The 24,181-nt window shown below is 43.5% G+C and overlaps 2 protein-coding genes and 3 non-coding genes across 6 annotated transcripts; all 5 read left to right on the forward strand.

Moving 5' to 3' along the window:
* The first annotated feature begins 385 nt into the window (after window positions 1–385).
* ing4 (inhibitor of growth family, member 4) lies at window positions 386–3,883 on the forward strand. Its single transcript, XM_030103193.1, has 8 exons — window positions 386–448; window positions 905–976; window positions 1,573–1,739; window positions 1,850–1,964; window positions 2,067–2,178; window positions 2,289–2,433; window positions 3,274–3,335; window positions 3,461–3,883. Exons 1-8 carry the CDS (start codon window positions 412–414, stop codon window positions 3,498–3,500), a joined length of 750 nt encoding a protein of 249 aa, XP_029959053.1. The 5' UTR covers window positions 386–411; the 3' UTR covers window positions 3,501–3,883.
* A 1,260-nt stretch (window positions 3,884–5,143) lies between these two features.
* ncapd2 (non-SMC condensin I complex, subunit D2) lies at window positions 5,144–22,729 on the forward strand. Of its 2 annotated transcripts, none has more exons than XM_030103065.1 (32): window positions 5,144–5,356; window positions 5,792–5,911; window positions 5,994–6,069; window positions 6,143–6,201; window positions 6,277–6,452; window positions 6,928–7,070; window positions 7,478–7,605; window positions 7,717–7,840; window positions 7,958–8,105; window positions 8,710–8,907; window positions 8,989–9,123; window positions 9,198–9,285; window positions 10,573–10,777; window positions 10,910–11,028; window positions 12,115–12,312; window positions 12,455–12,629; window positions 12,834–12,918; window positions 13,035–13,171; window positions 14,340–14,472; window positions 15,004–15,076; window positions 15,175–15,390; window positions 15,520–15,680; window positions 16,417–16,528; window positions 16,649–16,772; window positions 17,216–17,371; window positions 19,129–19,306; window positions 19,388–19,482; window positions 19,617–19,697; window positions 20,279–20,462; window positions 20,555–20,723; window positions 20,820–20,939; window positions 22,549–22,729. In XM_030103065.1, exons 2-32 carry the CDS (start codon window positions 5,794–5,796, stop codon window positions 22,629–22,631), a joined length of 4,197 nt encoding a protein of 1,398 aa, XP_029958925.1. In that variant the 5' UTR covers window positions 5,144–5,356; window positions 5,792–5,793; the 3' UTR covers window positions 22,632–22,729. The 2 variants fall into 2 exon arrangements, with proteins under 2 accessions (XP_029958925.1, XP_029958924.1); XM_030103064.1 differs by having other exon boundaries at window positions 15,001–15,076; window positions 22,549–22,728.
* LOC115397537 (small nucleolar RNA U85) lies at window positions 6,529–6,827 on the forward strand. Its single transcript, XR_003932511.1, has one exon. It is a non-coding gene; the product is annotated as a small nucleolar RNA U85 (small nucleolar RNA).
* LOC115397538 (small nucleolar RNA U85) lies at window positions 8,281–8,604 on the forward strand. The gene has a single exon (XR_003932512.1). It is a non-coding gene; the product is annotated as a small nucleolar RNA U85 (small nucleolar RNA).
* LOC115397539 (small nucleolar RNA U85) lies at window positions 10,047–10,379 on the forward strand. The gene has a single exon (XR_003932513.1). It is a non-coding gene; the product is annotated as a small nucleolar RNA U85 (small nucleolar RNA).
* Window positions 22,730–24,181: the final 1,452 nt, after the last annotated feature.

Genomic DNA, 24,181 nt, shown 5'->3' on the forward strand with positions numbered 1-24,181 from the left:
TGTGTACATACATTTTTCACTTTAGCGTTTGTAATTGCAGATTATGCATTGATTACTAAGTTATAAGACTAACATACAAATATCCATTTAAGTGTTACAGAAAAGCTACACTGGATGTCTTTTTGCTCTCCAGTTGCATTGTGTCTTTGTGGGAGAGTGAACTACTGATGAAACTGAACAGTTTCCGTGCCGTTTATTTGCACTGTAAATCAAAATTGAAACTTTATTGATTGCACTTGACGCATCTGTTTCATATTGTGCATGTAAACGGTGTGATCTGTCGGATCTGCCTACTGCTGCAGGCGGGAGCAGACTTGTTTCTGGAGCGACCTCTCGTGCGGCTGCTCGCTATTAGCCAATGAGGTGTTTCCATTTCAGAGACCGGAAGCCGCGTTGTTTACATTTTCCAAGATGGCGGCGGGGATGTACCTTGAGCATTATTTGGACAGTAGGTCATTTACTGCACTTTTATGGTACTGGAAGCAATTTGTCCGGTTTAGTATATTTGCTGTTTTTAGTCAGTCTAAGTGCAACATGGCTGACGAACAGCCTCCGAACCAAACCGAACACTGTAGCCACTACCAGCCGTCCACCAGGGCTGGGCTCCGTCTACTTGCTGGATCGTAGCGCGTCACAACCAAGCCAATAAAGGACGTTGTTCGAAATCATAACGCAGTCCTTTTACATCAACTCTGCAGATATGTTTGATAGTCACTTGATATTTATAGTCGGTTTTGTTTTGCAGCATTTATTGTGACACGTGAAGCTCATGTTGCATGCTAATTGAATCCGTAGCATCATTACACACACCGAGCCTCCATCGCGATCACCTGTTCACTTACTGTTGTGGATTTCTCTGATGAGTGGAATAAAGTCTGTATTTTTCTTTTCTACCTCTCACCAGGCATAGAAAACCTGCCTTTCGAGCTGCAGAGGAACTTCAATCTGATGCGGGACTTGGATCAACGCACTGAGGGTGAGATCAGTATTTCTATGTCAACTCGGAAAATTAAAACCCTCGCTTCTAACATCACAGCGTTTTTTCCCATTTCTGCGTTATCTTTAGTATTTGAACTCGTATAAAGGTTCAGAACCATGGGTGCACTGTGTTGTAGTTTGTGGCTGTCACCTGCAGCTATTATTGTTTTGCTTCCATCATGCTTTTTTCTTTCCTCTGTTCAACTTTTTGCTTGTTAGGGATTTGAGTGTTAATTCTGCACCTATAGTTATTGCACTGCTTTGTTTCTGTATTTTAGAACATTTTATATCTCATTGTTGCACTTTTCTAATTCATTGGATGACCCTCTGTCATCTTTTTTTGTCATTTCATCAGATTATCTTTTGTCCTCCTCATCCAAGATTGCTTTATGTCGCAGTCTGTTTCAGTTTGTTATATTTTATTTGTATCAGTTTGTCATATAACTTTCATATTTTCTTTTGGTATAAGTATATTGTTCTGTTGATTTTTGTCAATTGTGCATTATTGAAACATCTCTGTAACACCAACTGCAGTCAATCTAATATTTAGAATTTCTGGTTTCTTTTTTTCTTTTCTTTTCTTTTTTTTTTTAGATCTGAAAGGACAGATAGATTCTCTGGCTAAAGAATACACAGCAAATGCTCGGACTCTCTCCTCTGAACAAAAGCTGTCCATCCTGAGGCAGATTCAGCAGTCATACAGTAAATGCAAGGAGTTTGGAGATGACAAAGTGCAACTTGCTATGCAGACCTATGAAATGGTTGGTATCCTGATTTTAACTTGGAATTCCATAAACAGCGCATTGATACTTTTCTTGATGAATATAAACTGTAGATCCGATTCATTCAGCTCACCTCCTAATTTCTGCAGGTCGACAAACATATCAGGCGTCTGGACACGGACCTTGCTCGGTTCGAGGCTGACCTGAAGGAAAAGCAGATCGAGAGCACAGACTATGATTCCACCTCCAGTAAGGGGAAGAAAGGTGTGTGTGTGGATGCGCACAGTTGAGTTTTCTCTACTTCATTTTTGCATTGATTGTGAATCTATATTCAGTGAAGCATTTGAATATCATGTTTGACTCCAGGCGACTCCAGACAAAAGGAAAAGAAGACGGCTAAAACGAGGTCTAAAGTGAAGAGTTCGGATGAGGATGGGAGTCCTAAGAGTGCTCAGAAGAAAGTCAAACTCCTTCAGCCGTATGTTGTCTTTCCTCACCTGCTTCTGCTGATTGTGTTTATCGTTTGTATTTCATAATTTCACTGCTGCATTCCTTCTTGCATGCATACCATATTTATTTAAACACCAGAGGAGAATTCAACAGCCCCACTTCCAACTTTGGGAATGTGCACCCATCCGATGTTCTGGACATGCCTGTGGACCCCAACGAGCCCACCTACTGTCTGTGTCATCAAGTCTCTTATGGCGAAATGATCGGCTGCGACAACACCGACGTGAGTTTCGTTGTATGAGTCTTTATCAGTCTCATTGAGCTGGTATGCAGGGCAGTCTCCCGTTTTGGAATTCAGTGTGTTAAACTGATTTCTATGTTATTTTTCTATTGGCTAATCAATTTTCTCTATTGATGGTGAATGTCCTTGATGACGGCATTTCATTTTAAATCCAAACTCAAATTTCCCAGGAACATGCATTAATCCCGATGATACAATACCCCCCCAGCTAAATAAAGTAAAACAAAACACTTCCTTTAAGAATTGATGTACGATAATCCAGTCTCATAAATCTGATTTAAAATTTGTTTTTATTCATTTTGCACAGCCAGCTAATAGTTGCAAAAAATTTTGGTTGTTTCTGGTACAACAGTGATAAATTCTATACATTGTCTTCTATTTCTGTCAATGAACTTATGAATTTGAAACGTCCATTTGTTTTTGTATTTTAATAATGATATTGTAACCATTTCTGAAAGGTCAGAGCTGTACAATTTTATGGTCATGATCAAGAAGATTAATTATACTAAGATCACTCTGAGGTTATGTGTCAGACAATAGTAAATACGGCATATGTACAGACTGTATCTTACATTAGTTTTGTGAAGTTAACCTTAATTTACGAGTTCTATAGGTCATGGCTTTCCGTGCGCCAGCTTCTGTGGATAAGGTCACGTTTGGCAGAACAAGTGATTTATCAGTCCCACTCCATGTATTCTGTATGACGGCTTTGTTTGAGCGAATTGTTCATGGATGGTGTTTTGAAAATTGTGCTTTTGTCTGAGCCGAGAGCTCCGTTCGTACAGCACTTAACAGCGTTTTCTGTGTTTTTGTGTTTTTCAGTGCTCCATTGAGTGGTTCCATTTTGCATGTGTGGGCCTGACAACCAAACCAAGAGGCAAATGGTAAAAAACTCTAAGCTGAATTTTAAATCGAGGCTATTATCTGTATGCACAATTCAAAATGTGACAAGTTGTTTTTGACTGTCGTAACTCCTTTATCGTTTTTTTTTTTTTTTGTTTTTTTTCAGGTACTGTCCACGGTGCTCTCAGGACAGGAAGAGAAAATAAAAATCACCTGCTTTACCTGGAACAAAGAACAGGGACACTAATTTGATGAGAAGAATATTTCTTCATTAGTTAGTAGGACTTTTTGTTTCTCATCTCCCTTAACATTTGGTGCTTCTTTTGTTTTTGTTTTTTGTTTTTTTTTTGGTTGACGTATTTGCCTTAGTTTGATGCAGCTTGTGTGAAGGAGCCAAGTGGTTACAAATGTATTTAATCTTTGATTATCTTCTCTAGCATTAATTTTTTTGTTACTTTTGGTGCTTTTTGTGTTTTTTTTGTTTTTTACAATTTGTTTTCTCAAGAACTAAATATAATAAACACTACAACTGCTCCCAACGGTTAACAGTCAAAGTCTCCATGATGCTCTACTCTGTATTCACACGCACAACTGCAAAAAAAAACAAAAAAAAACCTAAACAAATCTCTGAAAATACGCAGTGGATGGTTTTCCTGCTTTGTTGTATGGTTAGTTTATTGTGCTTAGCATTTGAGTAAGAAGGCGTACACGAAGACAGATGCTGCGTTCTGACAGTGTTAGCCGTCTGTGGTCGTGTGTTGAACCTTTTAATCAAAACATTTGACTGAGTGCTGCATACGAAGACCATTTCCTGAATAATAATGTCATTTTTTTGTAGCTGAATCATTGGTACTGGTGGAGAGGGGCTGATTGTGTTGTCAATCATTTGAATACAGCTACTACCTCAAAAAAAAGGCTTTGCAGTGTTGTCCTTATGTTTAATGCTTTTTCCACCAGCAACTATCGAAACTCATGTTTTTGGGTTATTTTTTTTTTTCTTTTCCAAACTGCTTACTGTAATATTTTGGGAATATCCTGAAGATGAACCTTCAGCTTTTGGACCTCTTCCTCTGAACTGAGTAAATTCACTGGTCAAGAGTTGAAGTCACTGACAGTCTGGGTTTCCCCACATTTTTATGTGGATCCAATATCAGGAACTCTCGGAGTGAATTTGTCTTTGACACAGACACACCCCGAGTGTCGATACCGGATAATGTTCAGACTAGTAATACCATTTCTCTCAAATGTGGAGGTTTAGTTAAGATTGGTTTGATCTTTAGTTCAAGAAAACCTGTTTTTCAAAGGATTTTTGCATCTTTGCAAGGTGCTTTGTGATTTGCAAGAAAACCAAAGAAATACACTGAAAGAAGATGATTAATAATCTTAGTAAAATGCATTATTGTGTGCCTGAGAAAATTTTGTTTAAAGGCCTGATTTAAAAGAAATGAGTGTGTAAAGAGTCCTCAGGTGCTCATGAAGTTTGTTCCACATCTGTGGACTATGAGCTAAAATCTGCTTTACCTTGTTTCTTTTGACTCAGGAAACACTTGGAATACCTCAAATTCGCAGCCTTCAGCAGAACTGCTTTGATGATAAAGGCGCATTGTTGGCATAAAGCCATCAATTACTGGTATACTGTGGCTTTCACTGATTCTTCACAGACGCAATTAGGTTCACTCACTAAAAAAATGTGGTCCTCAGAGAGAAATTGAAACAAGCAGGTGCTTTATGTTGACAGAGCACAGCAGTCTTTGTTGCACATGTGTTATTCAAGCAGCTCTGCTGGCTGCAGCCTCTTTTTTTCCTGGTTAATTCTGCTCTGGCGTTCCTCATAGCGTGTCAGCTTTGACCTGCAGTAACCCTGTGCTGCGGCGCTGCCGCCTGGCCAGCAGGGGGCGGTGTTGCTTCACGCTTTCCATTTGACGTAGGAAGTGGGAGGATTGGCGCGAGCTCCAAACGAATTTTGAATTCCTGTTGCTTCAGACCGTTTGTGGCCGGCGGACCGAGCAGCTTTTGTTTTTAGGGGCTCAAATCGTGGATTACGGGACAGCAGCCGCCGCCGGTGAGTGTTGTGCTCATGTGTTATCATGAGATGACAGATGACTTACTCTTGAACCAGCTCCTGGAAACTGTAGTAAACTTTTGGATTAATCTGACGGCCTAACAATGTTAATTAGCAGGCTAACTCTGTTAGCATCAGCGGCTGTTTGTGTTAGCTGTTAGCTGAGTGAGTCATGTAAACAAAGTCTAACTTTCAGGTTACCCGAGAGAAAAACCCATGTCACTTCACCGATGGCCTGCTAGTAGAAGAAGACTTATACGTGTGTGTAATACTTTCTAAAAGATTGGAAAATATAAATTCAGTGTTTGTTTTTATCAACACGTTTTCCCAAAACTGATCATTTGAAGGTAATATCTGCGAAGGGACAGAAGTCCTGTCATACCAACGTAAAATATAACCAATCTGTAATAGGTTTTTCTTTTTTTTTGGATACAGGGATGTCTTGGGACTTTTTTGTACCGGTGTACGTGGGGGACCTGGTGAAGACAGGAGGGATCAATCAGTACGTCGTTCAAGACGTGGTCTCCCCAAAACATCTGCCATCCAGTCTCAGTAGTAAGTCATGAACTTTTAAAGGTACTTCTTGTGTTATTCGGACTGAGGTATAATGAAGTGCTTACTCTTGTCATCTACACAGGATTCAAGGCAGCCTTGAGAAGCCAGGGTCCTGTGTGTATATTGGAACACTTTGACACAGGCTACAGTGTGCTACAGTAAGTGTTGAACAGGCACCGCTTGCTTAAACAGTTAAACCACCCTTAACTGGTGTGATTTCATTTTTTTAAGGCACTACAATTCAGTGGATCTGGCTGTGAAAGAAGATGCTCTGGAATTGTTGATACAAGGTAAGACCTATTTGATGTGTTCACCGTGTTTCAAGTATTATGTCCTATGCTGCATTGTCTTGTCTTTCTCCACAGTGGTCAGTGGCCTGTCCACTTCTCTCCCGGCACTCCTGGTCTCCACTACCCTGTCAGCAGCAGAGCGCAAAGAGAAACTTAATGCAGTCAAAATGAGTGTCTTCTTGCTCTGCAAACTCACAGAGAGCCTCGAGAGTGAGTCATATAGACAAAGCATTGTCACAGCACCTGGGAAGGTATGAATACTATAAGATTTCTTTCTTTTTTTTTATCATGCCTATTACTGAAATTCGATGCCTAAGCGCTGAAAATGTCCACTGATGAGACCATGGCAATTTTTATGATTGGTCAGACCGATGGGCTGCAGTCTCTGGTCTGCTGTTTGGTGGGTAATCTTGGTAATGCAATGGAGTTTTATTGCAGGACTGTAAGGGCCCACGCATAGTCAAATCGTCACTTTCTCCAACATTGTTCCCCTCAAAAGAAATTGAGTGGGATTAATAGGGAGATGACACACAATGTGTGAATGTGTTTGTACCAGCTGGCCAGAGGCTGTGGTCTTTGTCTGGGTTTGACTGGTATGAATTACTGTCTTTGGTAACCTGAGGACAACTGCTTTAAATTCTTGAAGTTATTACAGTGTTTTGGAGATTTGAGTGAATGCATTATGTTGAGATGGATTGAAATGATTGTTGTTCTTTTATGGTGCAGAGTGGTAAAAAAGGAAAAAGTAGTGAAGGACTGCAGCAATGGGACTCGGAGAGAGAGACGGTACTCCAAGCCCTCGTGCAGCTCCTTCAGCTGGATATCCGTTCCCTCTGGAACCTTTCACTGGTTGAAGAAGAGTTCATCAGGTATTGTCCTGTCTGTTGAGCTGTAGATATGACAGAGTTACACTGTCATGGCTCGGTTGGTGTCATTTCCGACTTTTTTTTTCCGGATTGCTTCCCAGCATTGTGTGCCTAATGGCCTGATTTGAAAACAGCCTTCGCTGATGATGTCATGGTTAACCAAATTAAAGTATCTTGGAGTGTTAATGTAATACAATGGGATCATTTGTTCGCAGTCAGTATACTCTTTGTCAGCGGAGAGGAAATTCAGTGTTTTTATTTTACAAGAAATGCATGACAGCTCAGTTATTTCTCTTATCACTACTCATTATTTCATCTCTACATCACTTTGTGTGTTTGAATTATGCTTAATCTGTTCTACCTGTAGATAACTCAAAGATGACCAACTTTATTTCTCCTTGTTCTTTAAGCTGTGTGAGCTGCTGCTGCTACAAGCTCCTTGAAAACCCAACTATCGGCCACGTAAAGAGCAAACCCACCAGAGACAGCATCATCCACCTGCTGGGGTTACTTATCAAGAAGTACAACCACCTCTTGGGTTAGTCTGCCACTAATACAAAGCATCATTATGAACAAGACTTGTTATCATTGGAAATATTTGGCAGAATGTCAGATAACATTTTATTTGTGTATCTATGAATTCATACAGGCGCGAGTGTGAAAGTGATCCAGCTGTTGCAGCACTTTGAGCAGTTGTCATCCGTGTTTGCTCAAGCTGTGTCTGTGTGGAGCACCGAATATGGAATGAGAGCGATCATCGGAGAAGTAATCAGGTCTGTGCGTGATTTGATTGTACGTTTGAATCACCATTTGTTTTACTAATTGGTTTTGTCGTAGCAAATGGCTGTTTAGTTGGAAGTTTGATTTATTTTATTTCCTCTTTCATGCAGAGAGATTGGGCAGAAGTCGAGTGAGGAGCTTGCCAGAGAGGGGTCAGGGGTCAAGTCTTTTGCCACCTTCCTTTCAGAACTCGGCACCCTTGTGCCCGAACTAATGATCCCCTACATTAGTGTCCTCATCACACATTTGGAAGGAGAGGTTTGTATAGTGAACATTTAATCATCGAGTAACAAATTTTAGAGACATTTTACCTGTAAACCAGTAAAAGGTTGAGTATTTATTGGTTGAATGCAGTTTAATTTTTTTTTAAGACAAATGATCCAACTTTCAAGGAAACATTTCATATATGGAGTGACTGTTTGGTTCACGTTTTGCCCCGTGATGAGACCAAGGCGAATACGAGCTCATTGAATGAGAGCTGGGTTCTTCTTGTCTTGACTGGCAGGTAATCTTGGCAGTGCAGGGGAGGTTTCCTGTTCTGCTGTAAGGGCCTGCCCACAGCGATTTGGCTCAACCTCAATTACTCTTCTACAGTCAGAGTGGAGTAATTGCTGGGATGATGTCGACAGTGTGCCTGGTTTATGTGTTTGTTTGTTCTGTGTGTGTTTGTGTGTATGGGTGCAGAAGATAAGGAGTTCAACCAGCTTCTCTTGCTGTTCACTGAGCAATGAGTTTTGTCTTTGGTAATCTGAGGGCAAACTTTGTAATTTAGTTTAAATTTCAGCTCTTGGTGCATGTGTATAAACTAAGATGTGAATTTATGGGGATCGTTTGTGATTTTCTGTTTCTTGCCGTGTCCCAGAGCCATTCGATGCGTGTCGCCGTCTGTGAGGTGCTGGGAGAGATCCTGGTGCGGGTCCTGTGTGGCGACGGGCTCGACGAGACGGGTAAAGCAGACCGCGATCGCTTCTTCGACACGCTGCAGGAGCACCTGCACGACACGCATTCTCACGTCAGAGCGCGCGTGCTGCAGGTCTACACACGCATCGTCAACAGCAAAGTACGTTTCCAGTCCGCAAACGGTGTGTGAGAGCATCGGCTGGAAGACCCTCGTGGTGATAACGAGTGTGCTTGTGTTCAGGCTCTGCCTCTCACTAAGTATAGTGAAGTGATGGAGCTCGCTGTCGGCCGGCTGATGGACAAATCTATAAATGCGGTGAAGAGCGCAATCCAGCTGCTGGCAGCCTTCATAGCACACAATCCTTACAGCTGCAAGGTAACGCAATGAAACGTCTTTAAAAACAATTATTGGATTAAATTGCAACCTGAGATTGTTTTTGTGTGTTGCAGCTCAGCAGTGCAGACCTGAAGAAACCGCTGGAGAAAGAGACGGCGAAACTCAGAGAAATGAAAGAAAAATTAGGGGGGCAAAGACCAGGTAAATGCTAAACGCCAGTGATGATTAGAAAATGGCTTTAAATTCGCAATCATCTGTTAGTCAATGCAACTGTTTATCACAAATTTCCATGAATTGCTTTTCATTAGCAGATAAGAACAGAGAAAAATGTGCTGCAATTAGGACAAAACGTGAATTGAAAACACAAGATGTCATAAATTCATTATTTAAAACAGAATTCAGAGGAGGTAGAAATTAAAAGCAACACAGGAGTTAAAGAGCAAGAGCGGCATAAATTAAGTGTCTGCTTCTCAGGAACCTGAAAGAAAAGTCTTCAATTTGAAGACTTTAAACTAGTTTCAACTCAGTTGGAGTTTTCGTGTCTTTGAGCTTGATAAATATGTGATACATAAAAACATTATTCTAAATTTCTTAGAACGGAACGCAAGTCTGAGGCAAAGGACATCACAAAAGAATGAGCCCTAAACTTTTCAGAGCTTTGTGGAGCACCATTAGTATTTTAAAGTCTTTCTTTTTTATATATAGAAGTCAGTACAAAGACCTATTCATCTTGTCATTGAAGTTCCACATACAGTTTTGTCTGTTTTCAGTCAGATTCCTATTACTTTTTTTATTTCCTTACTTTCAGGTAAAACTGTAGTCCAGTCAGTTCTTCTTGTGACATTCTTCCAACAAACAGCTTCAGAAAACATTCTGTCATCTGTGGAAACAACATTTTAATATATTAACAGTACTCTATTAAAAAAAAAATAAACTGCTTTTTCATGGCAAGTTTGCGTTTCGCCCAATGATGAGACCAAGGCGAATACGAGCCTCACTGAATGAGAGCCGGGCGCCTCTCGCTGTGACTGGCAGGTAATCTTGGCAGTGCAGGGGAGGATTCCTGCACTGCTGTAAGGGCCTGCCGACACTGACTTGGCTCGTCCCAAATGATTCCTCTACAGTCACAGTGGAGTCACCACGGGACAGAGCTGACAGTTTTTGTTTGTTTGTTTGTTTGTGTTGTTTGTGTGTCTGTCTGTGTGTGTGAGTATGTGTGTCATTAGCACAGAGGTCACCCCGCTCTCGTTTCCCTTCAGTAGGCTGTGATTTGTTTCTTTGGTAATCTGAGGGTCAGAGTGAGAAAGTTACTCGTGAGTGTGCCTGAGGGTCCTTCACTTCAAAATGCGCCCAACATTTTAATTAGAAGATTGAAGCATCTCTATCACTTGCATTCTGTTTAGATGAGTCCAGAATTATTGTCTAGCTGAAAAACAAGTTTATTTTTTCACACTTTTGCCTTTGTTTTTCTTTCCTCATGTGTGCCAGTGGCCGTGATCAAAGCCTCTGAGCTGTGGGCAGCCATGGAGCCTGAGCTCCTTGTTACTGTCAGGACAGAGCTTGAGCCCACAGGTGACGCTGAGGAAGAGCAGCACGAGGATGAGGAGGACGGGGATGTGGAGGAAGAGGAGGCAGAGGATCCCCGAGCAACCGCAGTGAAGATTGCTCAGTACCTCCGTGTCAACAAATACAGGTGATGCCAGTCGCCGGCGGAGGCTCGGGTAACAGTGGCCTGACGGTGTCACTGCTTCTAGGATTCCTTCCTTTCACACTGGCAATTAGGTAGCCGCCTGAAATGTGAAATATCTTTCCGTTCTCTCAACAGGAATGCCGTTAAGCTTTGTATTAGAGCTCACAGCAGCTTCCCAGAGTCGGAGATGTTTTCCTCTCTGTCCACACTCACCTCGGGGAATCTAATGGACACTCTGGCTCTGATTTTTAAAGGTAATAGCTGCACTTTGTTCTCCCAGTGCACTTCTTTTAAAAGAGTCATTGAAATTGCATTTAAGAGAAGCAAAACTGTACGTCTTTGGGTTTCCTTTGGAATCATTTTAATTTGCACATATCTATACCTTCCTCCTTCATGAGAGGATCAGTGAAGCAGATGTGTTTTACAGCACTAAAACATTATAGAGGTCTCTCATAATAACTTTCCTGTCAGTGGGTGATGGAAGATAACGCACACTGAGTGAAAAAAATACTGGAAGGTTTCCTGTCACCGTCACTTGGTTACTGAGAAAACATATTTTCATTTTACACATTTACTTACATTGTAGTGCTGATGGAATGTACCAAGAGGTAAAAGAAATAGGAGTTTAAATATCACTCAAACATACGGCTGCCATGCAAAAGGAGAAGATAGTTTGTGAAAGCGTGAAGAAATATTGACATGCAAAGAATTTATACCAATCTGTTTTTTTCTCCAAATGTCGTCTTAGCTTTCTAGAAAATTATCTATTGAGAAATTAAAAAAAAAAAAAAGACAGCAAATAAGGTAAAAAAATACCCACCATGTTGCTTCTATTTCAAAAAACAAAATCTATTTTGAATTTCAACTGCTAAAAAACATTCCAGAGTATGAAATTCAAAAAAAAAAAAAAAAAAATCTAAAATGTCATAGAGTTAAAAATGTTGCTAAATTATAGTTATTTAGTTGGTCTCTTTTGTCTTTCATTAATTGCTTCTCTGCTTTCTGAGCATTCCCTCAGGCATGTTTTAGTCGTGTGTGTGTTGAGCCATGTTGACCCTTCAGGTGTGCAGGTCCTCAGACTGAACAGTTTTTGAAGGTCAGCCTCTGCTCCCAGTAGGAATCATTAGATTAATCTGTGCTTTTCCAGTGGCATTTGAGTCAGAAGACAAACCTGCTCCAAAAACAATCCACATTTAACTGCATTTAAGTGCCTTTGGCTTCATAAATAAACTAAATGGATTTGCCTTAATGTATGGACCGCACAGGAATGTGTGGTCGATCAAGCATCCCCAGTAATGTTGTAATGAATTCCAGGTTAAATTCCCATGTATCCTCCTCAGGCTCTGATGAGGATGCCTCCGAAGTGAGCCAGAATCTACCGCCGACGCCACAGAAAGAAGGTGAGAAGGAAGCCGACGGCGAGCTGAAGAAGCAGGAGATGTTGGTGCAGTACCTGAAAGACACGGAAACCTTCGCCTTACAAGTGGAGAGAGCGATCTCTGTCATCAACACCATGCTCTACTGGAAAACAACCTCAGGTAGACAACGGTTTAGTTTCACATGGAAAAGTCTTCAAACCTTGATACTTAAAAGACAAATTAATGTCTTGATAATGAAATAAAGCCAACAGGAGTGTGGGCGATTTGCCGTTTTTGCAACAGAAGTGTGTTGTGTCCTCAGTGGTCCAGGAGGCGGTGCAGTTCTGTGTGACTGTGTGCGAGTTCAGTGTTGCGAACTCGGTCAGCGGAGTGAGGAGAATGCTTCCTTTGGTCTGGTCCACTGACGCCGCCATTAAAGACGCTGTCGTTCAGGCCTACAGACGCCTGTATCTGAACCCTCAAGGAGACACCGTCAGGTCTGTGAAACTCCCCCATATTAGACTTAAAGCGGGTGTATCAAATATATTTTTATTTGTTAAAATCATGAATAGGAAAATGCTGCTTTGTTTGTTCTATTCAGAAATTACATTTTAGAAAATTATGTATTTTATAAAAGAAAAATTGCTGACATTTTGAGCAAACTGTGTTTTGATCAAAGTGCATGTGTGATGTTTTCTCAGGGTGAAAGCCCAGACTCTGGTCGACAGCCTCTCTGAGCTGATAGTGGACGCCTCCCTGGGAACAATACAATGCCTTGAAGAAATTGTAAGTGACTTATTTATTCCGCGCACATGAATCATTACTCTGTAAAGTGATTGAAAGCAAAAATAACGAGCAGTGTCTGAAAGGTGAAGGATCATAACCAGGAAACGTCTCTGCAGGTGCAGGAGTTCTTCAGCAGTTCCAGCAGCCTCCAGTCCACGGTAATCCAGGTGTTGTGGGAGAGATTTACCGGTAAACGGGAAACCTCGGGACTGAACAAACGAGCTGCAGTGCTACTGCTGGGCATGGCTGCACGGTAAGAGGCTGGCCGCGTCACTGCGTGCTCATCAAACAAAATGAACTTACATAAGCCAGAAATATATTTGCAGATTCAGTAGATACTAGACATTCTAGTATTCTTCCCTCTGATGCGTCACTTTGAGTCACTACACTGATGTAGTATTGATTTATTTGAGCCAAACGTTTACTTTGAATGAGTTCACCAACGCACAGTTTGGCCACGTAGCGTGTGTGTGTTTTTATTTTGTATTTAATTCATATTGATTTATTTAAGATTTGAATATTAACTTTCCTCTGTGTTCACATTTCAGATTTCCCCCTTTTTTTTTTTACTCCATAAGATTTAATGCTTCATCAGCACATGTATCTTCCATGAGTATTTGCTGTTTGTGTTCTTCACCTTGAGAGCTGAACACGACGTTTTTCACTTTCCACCTCATGTAAAGATGTCATCATCGACTGGAAACATTGGCTTAATCTGCCTCTAAAGGATTTATTGCATACATGCTCTGTTTTAATGGCTAAAAATATACATAACACTGTCTCATGCGCCGTTTGTAAAAAAGAAAAAAAAAATACAACTTTATTATAGTGCAGTAATGAACTGCATCAAAGGTAATGTTTTTTCTTTTTTCTAAAAATAAAAAATCTTGCTGTGTATTTTCACTTCCTTTTAGATTTACTACATACAGCTTCATCCTCTTGACATTGTACAGTTCCACTCATTAGTCAGAATACAAACGCAGCCCGGGCTCCTCGTCATTGTGATCAGAGTCACGAACATGTAACTAGGCCTCTCGCCAGTGCGTTTTATATATATATTTAGTGTTCCTTCTCAATTTACCTCAAAGACTGCCATTGCTGTAGGGGAGAGAGAGAGAGAGAGCGGGCGAGCGAGTGAGAGAGTAAAGAGACTATCTGCAGTCCACCCACACTGCTGGCTCTCTTCATCCAGCTTCAGCAGCATTCATAACCTATTAAACCTTATGTGCGTCTTCTAACCCGCCCTCCTACATGCATTATCCGGGCAGCAGCCTAGTGCCGGCAAGGCCAGCTCAGAGCTCTCGGGGTGATGGAGAGCAGAGACGTTACTTTACTTTACATAATCGCTCTGTCACTGGAAATTGTACCATATGCACTCTACATCTCTTTGAGGAATCTGCTTCTTTGTTCCAATCCAACAGGGCGGAGAGGGAGGTGGTGCTCAGCAATCTGGACACTCTTTGTTCAGTGGCTCTGGGAGAAAAAGTGACTGAAGACTTCCTTCTGGCCAGAGACACAGTTATCACCATCTGCAGCATCACTGACCATGTCAGGGTAAGAGGTCATGAACGTAAACGGAAATCACCTTGTAAGGCAGCGTCTGAAATTGCGTTTGGCCTCTGGGGGGGGGGGTTTTAAAAGAGACATATATGGCTTTTAATCGACTTCAAACTTTCCAGACCTTTCCTCGTGAGTCGTGATTATAAGCATCAATTTTGAAGTAATGGAGGTCGCAGCTGTACCATCATTAAACAACTGATTTTCATCAGTGACTTTGGTTAAATATGGGGGAGTGTCAGGATGAATTAAAACTCATGACAATAACAGGGTATCTCAGTGGTAGTTAATGTTCATCTAGTTCTTTTTTAACTTGCTGCCAGAGGAAAGCATCATGTTCGTTCATACATCAAGGACGATGCCAAGGATTACATGTCCTGAAAAATGTGGTTTTGTGTTTGAAAAATACAGCTGGAAGAAATAATCCTTCAGTAACTGGTGACCGTCTGGACTGAGCTGTCATATTTAAAGAAATGCTAAGTGATAAAACAGAATGTTCACCTGCCCCTGCTCTGCCTCTTCCAGCAGTCAAAAAGCGCCCCGTTCAGACTGCCTCAGGACCACCAGCTGTTCACGTGCCTCACTCAGGCCATCGCTGAAGGTGAGCACAGACTAGCGCACGTTGCCTTTAGAAGCCACTAGTTTGCTAGTTTTGTTGCTTTCAGCGCTTGAGTTTGTGTGGATATTTGTTTCCCCCAGGTGTTGTGATGGAAGACCCTTACTGGCAAAGCTTCATGGAGCAGGCGGTCCGTCTCGTCTACTTCCTGGCTGAGTCCCCCGACCAGCTGTGCTCGCGGCTGCTGCAGCGGAGCGCTCGACTCCTACTGGATCAGATTGCAGAAGGTGGCGAAGTCAATCGGGATGTTGGCCAAACACAAGATGGATCCCAAGAGTCCAGCGAACAGGGGGAACAAGGTCAGTCCCCTGAGTCTGTTTTCTGAGAAGACCATTCCGTTTTCACGGGGCCTAACGCGTTTGGATGGTACCTGTGCTTCGTCAACGATCTCTGAGTCACGCATGTGGACGTGTGTTTGTCTGGCGCAGTGAGCTGTGTGTGTCTGGCCCAGCTGCTGGCTCTGTGCGGCTGCGTGGCGTTCTGGCAGGTGTCTCACCTCGAGCGCAGCGTGAGCGCCGAGCTGCGGAGGAGGAGAGGAGAGACGGAGGAGAGGGAAGAAAAAGAGAAGGGACCAGGAAGTAAAGCAAAGGTAACCGGCTGTGCAGCTGTTTTGCGTCAGGCCGTTGAAATTGGGCGATATATTGGCTCCAGATCTTACATTTAAGCCTGTCACAAGAGCACATCAGCTTCAAAATATAAGGGGCAGAATTTGCTCTACCTTCAGAATTTCGTCAATTTCAGGACTTTAATACAACCTTTCATTTACAAGAGGATTTAAAACACACAGGACGCAGCAATCAGACTTATGCAAACTGAAAATAATACTACACAAGCATTAATACAGAGCTTAATGCCTGTAACCATTTTGCTCACTCTCTCCCACAGTCCAGCCCCCAATCCCACGAAAAAACAGAATACCGGAATTGTTGAGCTGTAGCAGTAATACTGAAGTTATGAAAGGAAAATACACAAACTGAGGCTTATTTCAGTGATGAGATATTTTAGTCTTTGAGCAGCGGAGCGAGTTAATGGGTCTCATCGAGGTGGAGAGATAATTTCACTCAATGAAGCTTTCTATTTCAAGACTTTACATCCAATATCTTTTCATATCTGAATTTTGAAACAGAATCACTCGATGATGCAGGAATCGACACATTCCTAACTGTCATGATGGATTTAATATGCAACTGTATTCTTCATTCTTTCATTCAAAAGCAGGAGAGGAAATTTGTGTTCAAACAATATAAATCTCCAGTCTACCATTATTGCTGCGAGTGCGGTCTGTTTTTGTGACGTTGGTTTAAAAAGTCACGATTCTTTGACAGCAAGCGGCCAATGAGAGCACCATGGAGGAGGAACTGGGGTTAATCGGCGCCTCTGCTGAAGATACAGAAGCCGAGCTCATAAGAAAGATCTGCGAGACAGAATTGCTGGCAGGTGAGAAAAGCCTCTCCCTTTGTTTTTTCTGCGCTGCATTAAGCTGGAATTGAAGTCACTTCTTCATAATGGCCTTTTAATTACATTAATAACCTCCCTCCCTCCTCTGGATGTGTTTAGAGGAGAACCTGCTGAGTGCATTCCTTCCCTTGCTGGTGAGAGTCTGCAGCTCACCAGGACGTTACTCCCACCCTCAGCTCACCACGGCTGCCTGCCTGGCCCTCTCTCAGTACATGATGATCAGGTAAACAACGCCTCGGCTCCAACTGGGGAACTTCCACGTAGAGTAGGTTTATCACACACAAACCGAAATGGATAAGATGTCATGAAAATCAAGAATATGCCATCTGAGACTGTGTTAATATTATATAATCTTTATTTATAGCAGCGTTCAAAGTTTTCCTCATTTTGTCACTTTACAACCACAAATGAAAATCTGTTCTATCTCATAGAATCGCTTTAAAATACAACTCGGCGAAGGCAAAATGTTTGTTGACCAACTTCCAAACGGTATCAACAGATTTACTCTGCAAATACATATTTATTCAAATATGTTTCATGACAAAGGAGTCCCTGGCTTATCTTACTGTGATGATCTTTCTGGCACTGTCAGGATGTAATTGAGCATCGTTTTAATTGAACTAAAGAAAACTTTCCCTGATGTGAGTTTGCGACTTCTGCTTTCAGCCCTTCGGCTTGTGAAGAGAACATCCGTCTCATGTTCACGGTGCTGGAGCGCTCCGCTCTGCCTGTGGTCCGAGCCAATGCCATCATCGCCCTCGGAGACCTGACTGTACGTTTCCCTAATATTTTGGAGCCCTGGACGCAGAACCTCTACGCCAGGTAATGTCAGACTTATTTCTCTCAGCAGCAGTTCAGTTTCATCTTCCTCACAGGATATTAAACTTCACTTCAATGCACGTTCTTAAAATAATTCTAGGTTGTTTTTGGGTTGTGTGTTTTTTTTTTTTGTTTTGTTTTTTTTTTCATCTTCTTCTTCCTTCCCACACCAGACTATGAGAAACCTCTGATGCGTGACAGTTCAGCTAAGAGGGGTGTATTGTAAATGATGTATAATGACAGCCAGCACCCCTCCAATGCTTGTGCACTGGAGCCATCTTCATCTGGATCCCCCCGCGGCGTCTCGGCGTGCGGTTCCCCTCAGCCGCTCAGCTGTTGCCGCCGTCACGACGCTCCACTGAGCCACATGATGGAAAAAGTTTCCTCTTTCCACCGCAGCGTTTTATTGGGGTGGGGGTTCGGAGGAGTGGAGACTAACTTTGAGACGATATGTGCCGGCAAACTCTGATACGGCTTGTGCCGTATTGTAACCTCCGTGGTTGTCATGGTTACACCCCCACCATCACTTTGTGGATTTTAGAGAAACCCGCCTCCACTTTTGAACTGAGGTGGAGCCTCAGACACGAGCGCTTTCAGACAATGAGCGTCTTAATTACTGTGTTGCAGCGTGTGACTTTGAACGCTTGTCGTGTTGTAATTACGCCGCACAGGGGGAATCGTTTTGGACAAAGTCAAAGGTCGTCCCGAGGTCCGCGCTCGTAGCCTCGCTTTCATTATGAAAACACTCCACGGTCTCCGCTCCTCCAGCACCAAGTTCCACTGGGTTCTTGTAGCCAACTTAGAAGCTGAAGTTCTGTTTTGAACTGCGGTTTTAATTATATTGGTTTTTTGAAGTGTTCAGGACATCTAAGACATTCGGTTCTTTTGTGAGGCGTCACTGCCCTCCCAGTGTTTTCTACCTGATAAGCATGTCATAGTATTCCTTAATTGCCTCCCACCCACCCACACCTCCACTGTTCTGGAGGCTGCGGCCCTGGAGCCTCCTGATAAGCGCATTAAGAATTAATTACCCTGTTCATTGCTGTTGTAAGCCCCTGCACTGGCATGTGGAACTACCATGTCGAGGTGTCTGATCCTCCGCCAGGAGTCCTGCTCTCTGGCATAAACCTGAAATGGCTAATGAGTTTCTTTTGTTGGGTGCTATTGGGTGAGTGTAAATCCATATTGGTGTCAAGAGTGCTATCAGATTCCCCCGTCACACTCTCTCCAGTTCCATTGTGTTCAGCCAGTCCCGTGGCTGGTTTTGGTAATGTTCTGGCTGATTTCAGTTCTTCCCCCCCACTTCCACTCACATTTCTAGCCATGCTGGAGATGTATTTCCAGGACTGACAAGGTCAGATCGATTTGAACTGGTGTGCCGTTGCTGAACAAACAATGATTGTTTCATTCATGTTGGGCACAAAACAAATCTGAGCTGATCTGACTGATCACCTGAATTTTGTGTTAAAATTCAGTAAGAAACGTCTCACTTTGATCAGGTCTTGCTCCAGGCATTCTCAAATTAGAAAGCATTATAGCTTAAAAAAATTCAATTTATTGAAAGTTGAGAGCTTAAAAGTAAAATGTCTTTCATAAAAAAACAGGAGCTGATGATTAAATAAAGCTTCCAGGGTGTGTAGAAGGCCTTAGTGTTGCTTGGACGAGTGCCCATAGTTGTCATTTGATATCAGTACCGATGGAGTAAATGTCATAGATGTCGCACGTTGTGACGGTAATTAAATAAGTTCCTCCTCTTCCAGGCTGAGCGACGAAGTTCCCTCAGTGCGGCAGACAGCCGTGACAGTCCTCACCCAGCTGGTGCTTAAGGACGTGCTCAAGGTCAAAGGTCAAGTCAGCGAGGTGGCCGTGCTGCTGATTGACCCCGAGCCGCACATCACCAGCCTGGCCCTGAACTTCTTCAACGAGCTGGCCGCAAAGGTAGCGCACGCTCGGGATTCCCCCGCGGCGCTGGAATATTTTGGCGGGGTTTCTAATTCTGCCCTCTGCGTTCCCCGTCAGGACAACGCCATCTACAACCTGCTGCCAGACATCATCAGCCGCCTGTCCGACCCGGAGAGAGGCATGAGCTCCGAGGACTTCAACACCATCATGAAGTGAGCTTCGCCAGGAGACGTGTCCGCTCCGTGCAGCACGAGGAAACTTTCACTTCTCTGCCTTTAAAAAAAAAAAAGGAAAGGAGAAAAAAAAAGCGTTTGTTGTGATGTTGTCTTGTTTGCGTGGTTTTCAGACAACTGTTCTCCTACATCACCAAAGAGAGACAGACGGAGTCTCTGGTAGAGAAACTGTGTCAGCGCTTCAGGACTGCCAAGTGAGTCCATCTCCACCTCGCTCGCTCTCCTCCTCCCACCTCTAACCCGCGTCTTCGCCGTTTCTATTCTGCTCTCGGTTTCCACCTCGTTTCAAGAGCGCGTTCTGCAGGGTTTTAATTGTGGGAGCTGCAGGGGTGGACGCGTGGGTAATTACTGGGTATTTCAACAATTAAGCGAGTTTGACAATTAGAGGAAGTTCACAGTTGATTTGCCCTGTCACCTCCGGTGGCGTCTTCCCGTTCGCCGGGGATGTCATGGAAACCATCTCGCTCTATATGTTGCGGGAACGGAGACGGAACAATCGGTCGGTCCGGGCTGCAGCCTCTGACTCATAATCCATCCAACCCCAGCGCACAAAGGAAGGACGTTTTCTATTACACAACGGCAAAATGAATTTAGGTGGAAGAGGCTCCTGGGAAATGAGATTTGGCCCAAATGTCAGGACAATACCGTGTTCTTGAGTAATGAGCTTTTTGTTGTTGTTTGGGGGGGGGTTTCTACATTTTCTGTGCATTTCCCAGTTTGCTAATCGGGTTCAGTCCCTAATCCCTCCCCGCCGTGTTGCTGCTTCCCCCCTCAGGACGGAGCGCCAGTGGTGCGACCTGGCCATGTCCCTGTCTCTGCTGTCCATGTGCGAGCGAGGCTTCAAGAGGCTGCAGGAATGCTGGGAGTGCTACAGCGACAAGCTGACCGAGCCAGGCGTCTACCAGCCTCTGCTCTCCATCACCGCCAAGCTCCGCCGGGGAGCCAAGCCACAGTTTAAGGTCCAGCATTCACTCCCCGCAGTCCTCCTCGGCTCAGCTCGAGGTGTTTATTTCAGTATTTTTCTTTGAAACGTGCCGTTTTTCCTCTGCAGGGTCAAGTGGACGAGTTTGAGAAGCGTCTCACTGCAGTCCACACTCGAGGGCTGGAGAACGTCGAAAGCCCCGAGATGGACGAGGAGAACCAGAAGGCAGGAAGCTCCACCGAGAAGACGGCCATGCGGACGCCGCTGCCCACCCGAGGCCGGCAGAAGTCAAAGAGAGGTCAGAGCCGATCCCGTCTGTTAGATTTAAACATTCAGGAGCCACTTGTCATTTTGTTTGGTAATTTTTGTTTATTTTATTTTTTTCCCCTGACAGGCCAGTCTAAGGCGTCGGTTTCCAGCCAGGGAGACGACAGTTTTGTGACGCCTCGGAAAACTCGCAAGTCCAAGAAGCCTGTGATCACCTTCAGCAGCGATGAAGACGAGGACGAAGAGGGTGGGTGCAGCTTTAGTCACCATTATCTTTAATGGGAAAACAGTTTTCTGTTGGGGTAGCTGTGAATTTTGTTTGTGACATGTGCTTTAGATAACTCCATTCCTAATCAGTTATTCTGCTTGTCGACATAAAAACCCTAAAAACAAGACATGAATCCTTGACATTTAAAAAAAAATGAAGAAATACTCAGACCTGAGCAACGCTTGACCAACCTGCTCCCACAGTGCAACGGCAGTGCCTCTGTTTTCATTTTGCTGATCAAGAATCAGAAAACAAGAAGCAAACGCCCTGCTTTGTAAGCAGCAAATGATCTCCCAAACAAACTCTAAACCTGAGCGTTGCCGCTGTCAGTCGTGCTTCAACTTCACATTTGCCTTCAGTTTTTGGAAGTTGTGTTCACAGCACGGAAAAAAGCCTTTTTTTTTCGTAGTTGAATCATTTTTGAACTTGCTGAACGACTTTGTACCAAGTCGGTGATGAAGTTGGATCAATCCAGTCGAGGTGAGTGTTCAGACCAGTGGAGTGAGCCTCACTGCGAGATTTAGGACCGCTGGACTGCAGTCGCTCGAAAGAGCAGTGCAGTGCAGCAGCACTGATCCCAGATCTATCAGTCCACATCGATCGATCAAACAGTTCAGAGAATTCAACCTTAAGACGTCTTACTTATCTAAAAACTGCTTCCGTAATGTTTATAAGGCAAATTCACTTTTTGCATGAGATAAAAAAAAATGTAGTGTAAATACAGTAACTTTACAATAGAAGCAGCATACGCCCACATACATAATTCAATATATAATGTATAATTGGTTATATACTGGTTTCTTTATGGGAAATTTAAGGACTTTTCATGACTGTTTATACTGTACGATCTAGATTTAGATCAGATTTGACTGTATGTGAACCTTGAGTCTAAATGAATTTGATGTTCTACACCAGGGTCCTGTAATCATTGAACAAATTTCACAGTTTTTCCACATTTTTTCACATCTAAATATCAATGTGACCATTTTAAAGAGTCCCGAACACATTTTCCCACTTCAGCTATTTTATGCAACTTGGTTATTTTAGCCTTTTTAGTTGTTTAGAGAAGCTGTATGTTTCATAACTTATCTATACTAGCAGTTTTTTCTTTCACTTTTCCCATTTCTTTATAATTTTTTTTTCCTCCCGTTTTCTTTTTTTTGTCTTTTGCACTTTGTCTTTTTTTTTTTTCTTCTTCTTCTTCTTTTCCTCAGTCCCATGGCTGACTTGCTGCTTTACCTTCTGTATCTGTTTCTGGCCCGGAGATTTGGACCATTTTTGAAAACCGATGTCAAATTAAAATAAAAGAAGAAGAAAGCAAATGCTTGTTCATGCGACTGTGGAGCCTCATGTGGCTCCAGAGCCTGGATTGTGTGTGCCAGTTGTGTGTTGTAAAGGCTGGAGCTACACCAGCTTTCACTCGGCTCCACCCTGGACAGGCTGCTGGTCCATCACAGAAACACACACATGGAGAACATGCAGACTCGGCACAGAAAGACCCCCAAATCCAGAATGAAAGTGAATATATTCAGAGCGAACCGCCATCCTCCTCTAGATCTAACCCTTCCCTCGTATTTTCCTCCATCAGATGCCGTGATGGCCGAGAGCGAGACGCCTAAAGTGACGACACCCATCGCACGCACGTCCCGAAGAGCGCGCCTCAGGAACTGATTTTTTTTTTTTTACTTTATTTTTAATATTTTTCTTCTTTTTTTTTTAATGCTTTTACTTCATTTATGCTTGTTTTTTTAAGTGTTAGTACTTAGCACTAAATGACATCTTTTAAATAAACCATCTTCTGGTTTTTGCAGAAACTTTGGGTCTGTGTGTCTCAGTCGGTTCGCTCGGCATACTGAAGAAATGTGCCAAAGCTTGTGTATCTGCTGGGATACCTCAAGCAAATTTATGCCATCATTACTTGCCGCTTTGAATGACTGCTGGCACTGTGTGTTTGGACAGCAGTGTTTAATGGGCTGCCACAGCTTGCCCGGACAGAATCACTGCTCCACAGGCTTCTTCCCTGCGTTTCCACCTCCCTTCGCTGTATTTTCTATCTCCCATCATATCAGATTTCAGTCTCTTCAAGACAAAACTCTTTCACTGTACGGCTCGTTGCGTTTAAAAATAAATGAATCTCTTTTCCTTGCTGTTCTGTCTGACATGTTCGCGGTTGCCTAGATGGCCGCCTCTGTTCCCCTGTAATCAATCTCTTTTGTAGGTCTCCCTCTGCTCTGGGCCTGGTGCGTTTCTCCCTCTCCTCCTCCTCCCACTCGCCGCCGCTGCCTACTTCTCCTCCAGCTCCTCTCTCCTTCAACATCATCTGCACAGTAGTTTAACCCCTCCCTCCTCCCCGTCATCGCTAATCTCTCTCCTTTTCGCCTACACCCTCTCCCACGCCGTGTCCTCTCCGAAAAGATGAGAGGGGTGCATGTTCTGTATGTGTGATTGATACGTTATGTAAAGACACTTGCCAACAACAAGCCAACAATACGATTGCACCATCCGTCGGGTTCCACGCAAACTCAAATACCAGTTTAAAGCCGTCGGCGATAAGTGGAAAGTGCACTTTATGCTCCGTGTTTAACTTCGGCTGCAGGCGTGAATCCCAGCCCGTTGGAGTAAAATGTCACGCCGACCGCGTGTCCGGCGTCTGAATGCTTGTAATTGCAGGGGTTTGTTTACCTGAAATAATCAGAGGCTGCTGAACTTTAAGGTCAGTGTGTTGGATCACGCAGCTCTCGCTAGTGTTGTAATTTGTCGGTGGGGGGTCCAGGGAGCAGATGGCGCTGACAGACTGTAACTTACCCAACAGAGAGGGGAGGTCAGTGCATGCTGGGAAAGACCACGGAGACAAAAGCCAAAGAGCGAGGCGAGCGTACACAAGGAGCCTTGTTATCACGCGGTATTTTTCCCCGGTGGCGTCGTGACTGAGGCGCGCGGAGCTTTTCGGGCCGTCCGACGGAGCCGCGGCCGCCCGGGTTGCCCTCTGACCTCTGCTTCGGCCGCGGCTTCGCCTCGTGCGCCGCACACAGTCACCTTGGCAATGACAATCAGTTTCTTCGGGGCTATGACATCATTCCAAAGAAACGGAGATGAGGAGGAGAGAGATGATGTGGTGGGAGGAGGAGGAGGGGTGTGTGTGTGTGTGGGGTGGGGGGGTGGGGAGGGGGGGTGATGTCGTCTCTGGCTCTACAAAACCTCTGCAGCATCCTCGCCGATGC

This window comes from Salarias fasciatus, chromosome 11 (genome assembly GCF_902148845.1).
Source record: "Salarias fasciatus chromosome 11, fSalaFa1.1, whole genome shotgun sequence".
In the NCBI taxonomy this organism is placed as follows: Eukaryota; Metazoa; Chordata; class Actinopteri; order Blenniiformes; family Blenniidae; genus Salarias; species Salarias fasciatus.